Genomic DNA, 12,906 nt, shown 5'->3' on the forward strand with positions numbered 1-12,906 from the left:
TATTCATTTGGTTATCTTTAAAAATGGAGCTAGGCAAGGCGGGATAAGACCACGAATAAATTTTGCGGTGAAAACATTTTTGTAGTTTCCAGTGGAATAGCTTTGCTTGAAATATTGTTGCCATAATTTCCGGGAATTATTTTGCCCTAAGTGCACTCCAAAATCCTTGATGGTACGTATTGAATTGGGCTGCAGTTTTTACCAATGGTGTACCTTGTGCTTGAATCATCAGGTTGTGGTTGTATTATATATATTATGTAGCAAGTGAAGTTCATGTGAAAGATATTGGGCAAGACACATAATAAAAATGGTTACTCCTCACGTGGCTCATGGCATTTGCCTTCCGAGGAAAATAGAATGAGCAGAACGACATTCAAGATATCATATCATTATATGAAAAATGTTGTCGGTGTTTTTCTATATTTAGTAAATTTTTCTGAATGACTGGGAGGAACTACAATATTTCTATATCTCTTTCGCGGCCAAATCTGCATGAGCCTTAGTATTATGTGGATTAAAGTTACGACGATTTTGCTTTTTATCATTGCATTTCGCAATTGTCTTATTAGTTTATATCGATGTTTTTCGAACTTAAATGGGAGCCGTGGAGTCTGATTTTTAGTGCTCAGGATGTTTCTGGCTGCCAGGAAAAAGTATATTGTACTTGAAAAGCGTAATGACTTATCTTCATTGTTAGAAATCGTAAGATTTAAAAAGAAAGCGAAGGTTATGTTATCTTAAAATCCTGTAATTGGTTGATTGTATATAACTTTTAAGTATGGATCTATCCATAATCCTTTAATTAGTTCTGTACGATAATTCTTGTGAACTAATATCAAATTGTACTTTTTTAATCCAAATTGAGATATTTTCACGCACATTCGCGCATTTCTGTATAATCGCTTTCTTAAAATTAAATCAACGAATATCGGAGATAAAACCTAGGCAGTCTGAATAACCAGCTATCAATAGAGTAGCTAGCATTGCAGTTAAATGCAACAGTATTGTTACATTTAGCTTTAAAAAACTAATGACTATAGAAACATTTTCACTCCTGTACAGTTTTTGAAATATCACTGTATTGCCAAAAGTAAGAGTGTTGTAACGACAAATACCAGCGTTCAGTGTGGCGTTCATGTTGACATTAATTGCTTAGAGTAGTGGAAATATTCCTGGTATATAATTTCATGATCATCTAATAACCATTGCATAATAGATTCCATTTCTATCTTAAGTTTACGTTTTCTTTCAAATATTCCTAGTCAATTTTACTTAGCGTTTCTTAATGGTATCTAGTAGGATCCTAGGATTTCATGGCAGGTGATAAGAAAGGGATAGCTATGGATTAATGAGCTAATTTTTAGAGTGAATTCCGTTAATTTACGTGAGCATAAACTTCTCCGTTGATTCCCAATTCAATTTTGTTTGATATTTTTACTTTAAAGAAAACTCGTGTCAAAAGATTGTCCCTTTCTCAATGAGAAGATGATTCTTATCTTTGCAGAATATGATGAACACATAGGTACATCAATAGTTAATTATGAAGTAAGGCCTTGTTGAAGTTATGATATTCTCTCTCCTTTTGCTTTGCTTTGGCACCAAGCAGAAATTATTTCCAAGATGCCCTTTCATGAGATGAATTCTTTTAATTAGCTGGTTCAATATTAAGTTTTTTGTTGTTTTCTCTCATATGTATCCAATAGCTAGCAGAAAATTTATAAATGATTGAAGTCCTTCCATCCCATGTTATGCTGCTACCCAGGTAGATGAAGGATTCCACTTGCTCTAGTTTCCCCCCTCAAATGGTGATATCTGCACTCAGCTTCTCTCTTTTGCACTCAAGGATTTCAGTTTTCTTCTTGTTGATGTTCATATTATATTCCCTCAGCACTTGATCCATAGCACTTAGAGTTGCTTGCAGGTCCTCTCGTGTTTCCGCCACTACTGCGCTGTCATCTGCAAACCGGTTGCAGCATGTTGATTTATTCTCCAATTACCTTGACTCCTTTGATACCCAATTCTTGTGTTTCTTTTATTGCCTCTTCTAGGTTTACGTTGAATATTGCTGGCAAGAGGTTGCATCCTTGTCTTACTCCTTTGTTTATTTTCACTTCTATTATTTTCCATTTCTTGTTTGCATTGTTGTAACCAGATTCTTGTAGAGGTTATGGATAATTCTTCAGTTGTTGTAGTCCAATCCAAGCATTTCTAGTATCTTGAACATCTTGTTCCATTCGATGTTGTCGGAGGCCTTCTCCAAGTCCACAAATGCCGCATATAATGGCTTATTTACGTGTCTCATTTTTTTCGCCCAGAACCCTCAAGCTGAGAATTGCCTCTCTTGCTCCTTGGTTTTTCCTGAATCCGAATTGGTTTTCCGAGAGGTGTCCTTCTATTCTTCCTTCTTTACTTTGGCTAATTATCCGAGTAAGGGTTTTTGATGCTCGAGTCACCAGGCTCAATGTTCTGTGTCCTTTGCATTTATCTGTTTTTGGTTTCTTCAGTGTTGCGATCATTATACTTTTCTCAATGTTTTCTGGTATGTTTGCACTGTCGTAGCTATCTTTGATTATTCCATTCCAGGGCATCCTTCACTTTAAACCAGAGTGCCTTGATTATTTCTCCGTTTTTTTTTGTGAACTCCTGGTGCCTTGTTCTTTCTCATGTCTGCCACTACTCTCTTGAATCCGCTTCTTAATATCAGTGGACCTCGATTGTATTTACCTATCATGCTTTTATTCCTAATTAAGCCATCTTCCAGTGGCTTGGGAGCTTGATACAGTACTTCTCTATTTTCTTTCCATCTATTCCCAATGTTGTCATCATCTATTAGTATTTTTCCATTAGAGGCTCGGATTTTTTGCGATTTGTTTTTCTTTCCCCGATTTGGCTCTAAACTAGTTTATAAGCCATCTCGCTATTTCCCTTTTTCTTATTGTCATGAATTTCCTTGCAACTGTTTATAGAGGTCTTTTTCACTCTTATTTTTTGGATTCTTGTATTTTCTTCTTTCGTCTATGAGACCTCTTATTCAAGCTGTTATCCATGGCTTCTTAGATATTTCTGCCGTACTCCCAAGGAGGTCATCTGCCGCTTTGGTAATTATATTCTTCATTTCTTTCCATCAACCGTCAGTGCTTTTATTTTCATAATTTACTTCTAGTATTACCCTTTTGATGGCTGGGGTAAACTTTTCTCTTTTGTTCTAATATCTTTGCGTTTCATCTGGGTTGTTGTCTCTCTTGCCTCATTTTCTTGTATCGCAGTCTGCTCTCCATGATCACCAGGTTGTAATTGCTATTTATATCTGCGCCGGGGTAACTCTTGTTCTTCTTAACTTGATTCTTATATCACTTCCTCACAAGGATGTAGTCACTTTGGTATCGTGCTTTGTCTCCAGGCATCTTTCATCTGTATCTTCTTCATAGATGTTGATCAAAGATGGTACTTACCTCTACCATGTTTTTCTTGTTGCAGAATTCTATCGGTCTCTCTCGCGCGGCGTGTCGTTTTCCCAATCCAAAGTATCCCCTGCTACTTCCCTCTCGCCAGCCTCAGTGTTCCAATCACCCATTACAATATGGTTTTCCTTCCCTTTTACTGTTCCCAGAACCTCTTCCAGTTGTTCGTATACTTCTTCTATTTCCTCTTCTGAATGGCTGGATGTAGGCATATACACCTGCACTATCACTGTGTCTGTAGGCTCTCCCTCTAACCTTATCATCAGTATCCTCTCACTGTATTGCCAGTACAATCTGACTCTTCTTGCCCACTCCTGCAATTCTCTAGTCATCTCCTGAGTATATCACCCTGTATCCGTAGCTCCAGAAGTCGTTGGCCCCTGCCCATTTAATCTCGCTCAATCCTAGGATGTCGATTTCCCAATCTGTCTATCTCCATCTTGGCATTTTCCAACTTCCCGCACACTCCCAATGATCTTGCATTCCATATCCCTATCCTGTATTCTACCGCTTTGACTGATGTTCCCCTCCCAGTAGTCCCCACCCGGAGATGCGATTGGGGGGACTATATTACTGGGAGGAAAGCCATCACGTCACATTTGAATGCAAGGCTGAATTATCTTAGAAAGAGAAACCAAGAGCAAATTTTTCTGTGAAAGATCATATCATAATTACTTCAAAAAAGTTATAACTCCCCTATATTTTTGATTGGCAATAAATACTTTGATTTAGCAATGTAAGTTTTGCCTTTGTTTCTTTTGAAAACTCACACTTGAGAAATGTGACAAAATTAATCGTAGTGAAGGCTCATGCCGTGTGTGATCATATTGAAGGCTATTGGTGAATTACTTTCACCCCTGAAGTTTATTACATTTGCAATTTCTTGACTTCAGTATGATAGCATCCAAGTTGAACAATTTTTTGCACTGAATAAGAGTGGTAGGAATGAATTTCACCTGGTGGAAATGATGAATAATGGGTAAAATTAATTTTTGGTCCATTTCCACCATGAAATTTTAATGTCATAACCTTCACCATAGCATTATCATCTTCAAGTGCTACCATGAACTGTTTACTCATGGTCCATGACCAACAATCTAACCACCACTGAAAAATCTGACAGAATTATGTTACTAAATCTAGGCAGCACCCTCCTCTTTTTTTCAAATTTAAACAAAAATGGGTCATTTGTTTTCATTACAATTACCTCTGGTATGGTTGTACTAACATTTCGATATTTTGCCCCAAGCCTAAGTTTTTTGTATTGTTTTACGCAATGTCTCTGCTATCAGTTACCTCATCTTAGTGCTTCACTTGCTAATGACAATTTTTCCTAATACTTCACTAGGATCACCATTGCCACTTAAAACTTCCAAATGTGTTAACTGCCCTATAAATTAATATTAAGTAAGAAAATTTTAAAATGCAATGATTTATGCCCTGTTCTTTAAATTTTAAACTAAAAGGTATGTAGCTACATACCTGTGCATGAAGTGAACACAATACAAAGTGAAAATCTTGATTATTTCTTTTAAGAGCATGAATCAAAGAGGCTTAATTAAAATTATGACCTAAACCAGAGGCAGGCATGAGACCAAAATCCAAGCTAAGGCAAGGGGAGAAAGAAAGATGTGAGAAGAACTGAAGGGTAGGGAGCAAATTAATTAGGGGAGGCATGGTGTTTATGGAGGAGTGCGCTAGGGGCTTCATGGTATGATCTTTGTTACCAAGAGTACTCTGGGAGGACAAGCAGTTGACTGGAGCTTGATCTTTGAATTACTTCTCATTTGTGTATGAATTGCTCTTATTAACATCATGACATAAGGAAGCCTTCCAGGGGATGAAAAGTTAAATTGTACCACCTGCAAAAAATTCTTATTACTCATATTGCTGAAAAATCCTCTTATCTCATAGTACCTAATAGCCAAACAGTTGTACCTTACTGCTTTCAGGATGAGATTAGATAAAATTGAGCTCTGCCAAAAATTGAAAGTATGTTGTATTGGAAAATCATATCGAAGTTGGGCAGCCGTAGTGGTTACCCATAGCATTCAACTCATATTCTTCAAATGTCCTGCCCCATGTTAGCATATAAATGAACATTGGCTTGGAAATTTGTCCCAGAGGATGACACCTATGCATTCAAAACCATAGTGCATTGCAAAATAGTTGTGGAATTTTTTAAGTGCTTTCTCAATCCTTAAAAATAGAATTCCATTAAGTTGATTTGGAAATCATGAAATTCTTATATTGTAACATTTAGCAAGATACTTCTGAGCCTTAATAAGGGTAGGTGCTGATGTTTGTTCAGCACCAGAGTAAACTTTAATAAAATGCCCAGACATGAAAAAGCAGAATGAATATTTTATTACAAAGGAGTACACCGTAGAGTACTTCTAGGCCCTTATGATAACTGAAAATTTCCTACTGTAAAATTTATAAAAACCGAAAGTTTATATCTTAATTTAATTTATAACTTAAGTTTAATACTTGCTGTACCAGGACTTGCTTTTGACAACATTATAAGTATGGCATATATGTTTAAATTAAAGACAGCAACTGCTGTGTAGTAAGCAAGTGGCATGAAAATCAATGATGGCACTTCTTTGTAAATACTTTTCTGCCTCAAAATTCCCTTCAACACAATGTTATATGAGAAACAAGTGAAGCGTGTGGATGGAAATTCCAGAAATCTGCCCAGGCAGGAAATACTCAGCTGAATGTTAATGTTGAGACTGTGAAATTAGCAATTTCAAATAACTGTTGGGAAAATGAAATTTCTGTAGCCACTCTGCTTCCCTTTACTCCTTATACTCAGACATGAGTTCCATGCCTCCTGAAAATAAAATCTATGGACAATATTGAGCATTGAATTACTATTTGGACATCTCTTTGATGCAATATTTCGTAGCAATTTTTCATTTGGAAATGAGTCTTGGGATTTATAATTTTTTGGAATGTTGAAGTTAATTTTGTATTCGCCCTTTGCTAATAACTGAGTGAAAATTCAAAAATTGATTTTTTCTAAATTTTAGTCATGCAGTAGAAATCCAATGTTTTGTCATATAGCTTTGAATTCAAAATGTTTCAATGGCATTTGCCATCATAAGAGTGATAAGTAAGACGGCCTAGATGACCTTACTAATCGGAAGATCCAAATAAATCTCTCTACTATAACAGGAGATGTGTCAAAATTGGCACTCTATCCATGCTTGGCAATGTTGAAGAATCACTGAATTACTAATCAGCGTTTTTCATTTTTCCGTAGGGCGTATCGGTACTCAATTATCAATAGCTGCAGGACAATAACAGGTGGACTGCATGCATTGAAACCCGCCATTTCTTTGACTAAGATTTTTCGAGCCATAAAGTTTTCTCATAGTTCTCTAATTTTGCACATTCCTGTTATCCCTTCTCAGATATAATAATAATAAACAATTTTTATTGCTCTGGGAGCAAAGTCCCTTGGAGCAGAATACATGTTACATGAGGTTTTGAAACTTATGGAGTGAAACAGGTTTACATAATGCATAGAATAAGGTTATTAAACCAGTCACAAAACATAATTTAACATCGGTTGAACGAAACATATAGTACAATACATACATACAAATACAAAGAACAATAGTTAAATATTTAGCCTGATAGAACAGTAATAAGGTCTTGAAATGTAATGAAATAATTGACTTTGTAATTCCACACACTTTCACAGTGTGGAATTACAAAGTCAATTATTTCATTACATTTCAATATGTTATGCAAATTCCACAAAGTTACGCCTGAGACAACAAAAGTAATAAGGTCATTCTGGTAGTATAGTAGACAGATATTCAAACATGTGCCTGTTGAATTTGGATGTGTTCCTGGATAATTTTACTTCATTAGGCAAACAGTTCCATAGTTTACAGGATGAAATGCTGAATGACTTTTCATATATAGCCGTGCGGTATTTGGGAAGATGGAATGTTTTTGTAATGCGGGTTGATCTCTTTGTCGTATGTGAATTGAATGTAAAATTTTCATATAAATATGAAGGGGTTTTTGAATTCAGAACTTTAAATAATTGTGAGGCCTTTTGAAGCATTCTCCTCTGTTCGAGTTTTAGCCAATTCAACATTTTATAGTAAGGAGTTGCACGTTCATTAAAATGCATATTAAAGATGAATCGTAGACAAGAATTTTGGAGCCTTTGTAATTTTGTACTTAGCTCCTTGTTCACATCAGCGTAGACAACTGAGCAATAGTCAAGATGTAGTAATAATAACGTTTGAACAAGCTTCTGGCATAATGTTATAGGGATTAGGTGTCTGAAATGCTTCATTGTGTAAAGAGTTTTGTGAACTTTATTAGAAATGGCATTTACTTGCTCACGCCAGGTTAAGGTGCTGCTTAGATAAACTCCTAGGCTTTTCACTGTATTTGAGTAGTCAATTTGAATATTTAAAACACTTATTTTAGGGAGATCATTTGCGAGCAGCATATGTACATTGGCGGTGCTTCCAAAGATTATCGACTTGGTCTTTTTGAGATTTAGATTTAGCCGATTTTCAGTCAGCCATTCACAGATGAGTTGAATATCCTTGTTGACCAAGTCAATGGCATGGTTAAATTCAGAGGGGTAGGACTCAAGATATATCTGTAGATCGTCGGCATAAAAGTGATGTTTACATTGAGTTATTATGGTAGCTAGTTCTTTTATAAAAATAGTAAATAATAAAGGTCCAAGAATTGACCCCTGTGGAACTCCACATAGGACAGGTTGGAAAAGAGATACATTCCAGTCTTCATCTTTAACAGCTTGCTGACGATAAGACAGATAGGAGTGAAACCAGCAAAGGACAGAGCAAGAGAACTTGAGTTTGCCCATATGTTCCAGTAGTATGCCGTGATCTACTGAATCAAAAGCCTTGCTCAAATCGAATTGGACTAAAACTGTTACCTTTTTTGCGTCTATGGATCTGCGTATATCGTCAGTTACCTTTATCAAAGCCGACTGAGTCCTATAGAGCTTACGAAAGCCCGACTGATACTCATCGAAGAAATTGTGCCGCGTAAGATGCTCCACTGTAACCGTATGAACGATCCGCTCAAGAGGTTTGGAAATAGAACAAAGAAGTGCAATAGGTCGGAAGTCAGACATTTCTTTCGGAGTTTCTATTTTCATTATTGGCCGAACTAGGGCAGATTTCCACAAGGTAGGAAATATAGAGTAATTGAGTGAACAGTTATGGATGTCTAGTATCATAGGCATTACTACTGGGAGATTAACATTTAGCATTCTTGCACTGATTCCATTGACGCCTGTTGAATTAGATTTTAAACTTTTCACTTGTGTTATCAGCATTTTGGGTGTGTAGTGGGGGAAATAAAGCCTTCCATCGTGAAAGTCGGAGAATAAAGTATGATCTAATGAAGTGAGATTATTTTGGGATTGAGTAGAATGGTTACCATCCTCGACATAATTTTCATCCTTGAAAGCAGACATGAGAAAGTAGCTATTTAAATCATCCAAGGGGAAGTTCATTTTAAATGGGGGCGTCTAGACTTTCCCAGTCCGAGGCGCCTCAGCTCCTGCTAAGTGGACTTTATGTCCCATTTATCGGAAAAGCACGAAACATAGTACTTTTGTTTAGCGGTATGGATTCGGTGCTGCACTTGATTGCGAGCCACTTTGTATTGTTTGTGAAGGTTTGGGAGTTGAGTTCTTCTGAAATTACGGCAAAGACGATCCCTAACCGCCATGAAGTTCCTAATTTCGGAGGTTAACCATGGAGCTGGATGACGTTTTGGCTGAATAACTTTTTTTGGCGCATGTGTATCAAAGAGTTTCATGAGTTTTGTATTGAAGAGATTAATTTTTTTATCCACCAGATGGGTGTTGAAAAGTTCACTTAGGTTAGTTTCAAGTGAGTCTGCAGCGAATTTGGACAAATCAGAATTCTTGAAATCTCGAAAACACATATAATTAGGTTTATAAGTTGGCAGTTTAAATCTATATTTAATGAAAACTAGGTCGTGTTCAGACAAAAAAGAGACAGGGAGCTGTCCATACTCTTCAACCTTGGACATGTCGTCGACAATAAAGAGGTCTAGGAGGGTATTGCTATTCACAAGATTATGGGTGAGCTGGTAGGGAATGAGGAATAGGTTACAACTAATTAGTAGGTCACTGAGATAGGTGCTATTGGGCATTTTCTTCATGATGTCAATGTTAAATTCACCACACAGAATCACGCCTTTGTAGCTAGGAAGAAGACTGATCAGAGAAGGCTCAAAGTCTTCAGACATATAGCCTGTTTTGGGGAGTCTGTACACGACACAAAACAATATTTTACCCTCCTTTCCAGCTATTTCAATGATCATATATTCTGGCCTGAAGAGGGAGCCATCAGACTTAAACAACAATTTAAATGATAAGCTCTCGTGCAAGTACACACAAACACCACCACCAACTCTTCCTGGTCTGTCATTTCGCAAAATGTTGTAATTACTTAGTTGGACAGATTCCAAGGGGATGTTTTCGTTAAGCCAACTTTCAGAAACAGCAATGACATGATAATTTCGAGCAGAAAAGTAGTCCCGGAACTCATCAAGGTGTCTGAATAATGACTGTGCGTTTACATGGAACATTTTTAACATTTCTGTGAAGTTAAGCATTAAGTGAAATTACTGAGATCTTTGAAACAGGTAATCACACTTCGTTCCCCCCCGTCACTCATTCTCATGTAAATCCTTCCTCCTCATATCCAAAGATATTTGAATTTTCCTGCTCTTTTGAGTTGAGTTTGAGTTTTGAGATATAGTCAAATTGAGTAAAGATAATAGTTAAAATTATACTGAATCAATGCTAAACGGTTAAAGATCTCTAGGTTGCTATAGTCTCCCACCATTTATGTCAAATTGAAAACAAAAAACAAAATGAGAATCCGATGTCCAACTGGGTCTCAAACTCCAAGCTGAGTTGCCTGAAGGATGCATAGCCATAATGGAAATTACCATTATAAAGTATTAATTGTAATTATTGCTGCAAATGAAGTTTCTGGCTTCAATCACCATCGGTTAATTCACTTTATGAATCTTTTGCCTTGTCATCATGCTTACATTTTGATGGTCACTTCACTCGGCAATTGAGGTTCAATTATTCTCATCTAGATTTTGCAATTTCTTTTTTTCAGCTAAGAATACCTGTTCTTCATAAAGAATTGTCAACTACTCACTTTGATTGTATAGTTGAACAAGTTTCAACTAAAAGAAGATGAGCAAGATTATTTGCTGAGCTTCAAGGAAAATGTGTCTGTATTCATCGAAGCAAAAATATTGGAAAGTAGCAGGAGCCAGATGTGGACATTGTGATTATAGTACATTCATATTAGTGAGTGTTTTGATGAAAGGAACTTCTTTGCTGTGAATATTTAACATAAGATGCATTTATTACTGCTGCTCAAGAGCCATCCAAAGCAATTACAGGATATAGTTCCTCGGCTGAAATGAGCTATTCATTATGACTAGTTTGTTCTGTTAAAGTAATTCAGTGTTTTGTGGCAATTTAAGTTTTGATACTCCATGAATATTACATTTTATATTTATTAGCCTGTGGCAAGTGCTTAACTGAATATTTCACAATGTGTCTATAATCAAGACCAAAGCATATTACGGAATATCCTGCTGTTAGTCTCTAAAAATTGCAGAAAGTTATAGCCTCAAGAAGAAGTGTAAATTATAAACCAGTAGCTCTTTCAACTATTTGGCATCTTCAATGGTAGATTTTTTCCATCATCACAAGAAAAGAGTATCTGATTGAAAGAATTGTATTCTGATCAGTATATTATTATGGGTATTTAACTCAAAAATGCTTTTTAAGACATTTTGTACTGTCTTCCAAAAAAAGCACATTTTCAAAGTTCTTCTTTTTATTGCTGCTTTCATTTTTCTAAGTTATTTACTACATCCTGGAAGATTTTCTTCTGCTGACTATGACTACATTGACGTGGATAACATTAAAAATTTTCTTAGTCCTTCTTCATTACATTTAGGTACGCACAGTTCAAATCAAACCCAGCTTTGTCATATAATTATTGACAAAGAGATAGATGTAATCACATATCCTCGTAAGACAGTCTCAAAGTCAGAGATATTGGCTATGCCGTCACAACTTCACATTCTGCCTGGTGGGGTTTGGAAGCCTACTGACTGTTTACCGAATTTCCAAGTGGCTATTATCATTCCATACCGTGACAGGGAAACACAGCTAAATATATTTCTCTCTTACATGCATCCGTATCTTCAAGCACAAATGCTTGAATATCGAATAGTAGTGGTACAGCAAACGTCTCTCCACCCATTTAATCGAGCTAAATTATTCAATATAGGGTTTATTGAAACTATCAAAATATTTCCATATCCTTGTTTTATTTTTCATGATGTAGATCTAATACCACAGAATCAAAACAATATATATGCATGTACACATCAGCCACGTCACATGTCTTCTAGTTTGAATACTTTCCGTTATAATTTACCATATAAAGATTTGTTTGGAGGAGCAGTTGCTATTCTGAAACATCAATTTGAGGATATCAATGGATTTTCAAACTCATTTTTTGGTTGGGGAGGAGAAGATGATGACTTAAAAAATAGAATTTCAAATAAAGGCTTGCAAGTGTATAGATTCTCACCAGATGTAGCGAAGTATGTTATGCTGGCTCATAGGAAAGAGCCACCAAGTAAAACTCGCTTTCTAAATCTGAAGGCTGGGAGAGACCGATATGAATCGGATGGGCTTAATAACATGCAATATGATATAGTAAAGGTAGAAAATCGTTCTTTGTACACATGGATGTTAGTAAACATTATTCCCTCTGATTATAATACTGACATATAAAATTATGCAGTCTAGCAATGCATTATTAATAATTTTTTATAGTGTAAACATGGTACTTTTGGATAAAAGCTGAAGAAGTATTTATTGGAAGCCAAAGAACTTAGCTGTATTTTTTGGGTGCATAATTTTTTAATTATTGTCAATCACAAATTGGGTAAAAAGAAATTGGAGGACTGTTTTTGCTAATGCAAACAGTTATGTTTATTCTAGTATTCAATTACTTTTCAACACAGTGAAACCCAAATCCCTGTTAAGTAATATATCCAGTATTGAATTCTTTCTAAATAAATCAGAGTTAGCTCTAGGTGATGGTTATTTGCTGGGACTACATATCGTTAAATGTATTTAATGTAATCTGAGAATTCAGAAACCAAGTAGCAAGCCTAGGATGATTTTTTGCTCTGTTACCTTTGTAACTGCTATCCAGGTACTTGAGGCCAGAGGGCATTTGAGTTGTCTGCCAGCTTGATGAACCCTTGCAATTTTATATTTTGCATGTGATATCAAAATATGAATCTTATCAGATATTCCAGCTGTCCTTGCTACTCGCTAATGTTAATAAAT

At 36.0% G+C, this 12,906-nt stretch overlaps 1 protein-coding gene across 1 annotated transcript in view; it reads left to right on the forward strand.

Moving 5' to 3' along the window:
• Nucleotides 1-38: 38 nt before the first annotated feature.
• LOC139687009 (beta-1,4-N-acetylgalactosaminyltransferase bre-4-like) overlaps nucleotides 39-12,906 on the forward strand; it is a 14,329-nt gene continuing 1,461 nt past the window's right edge. Inside the window, exons 1-2 of the mRNA XM_071584092.1 lie at nucleotides 39-172; nucleotides 10,637-12,906. The exon at nucleotides 10,637-12,906 is cut by the window's right edge and continues 1,461 nt beyond it. Of these exons, the coding sequence (XP_071440193.1) occupies nucleotides 11,311-12,342 (1,032 nt within the window). The 5' untranslated portion in view covers nucleotides 39-172; nucleotides 10,637-11,310 and the 3' untranslated portion in view covers nucleotides 12,343-12,906. The remainder of the gene's footprint in view (nucleotides 173-10,636) is intronic.

This window comes from Hetaerina americana, unplaced genomic scaffold, assembly GCF_022747635.1.
Source record: "Hetaerina americana unplaced genomic scaffold, ioHetAmer1.1.p SCAF_16, whole genome shotgun sequence".
NCBI classification, from domain to species: Eukaryota; Metazoa; Arthropoda; class Insecta; order Odonata; family Calopterygidae; genus Hetaerina; species Hetaerina americana.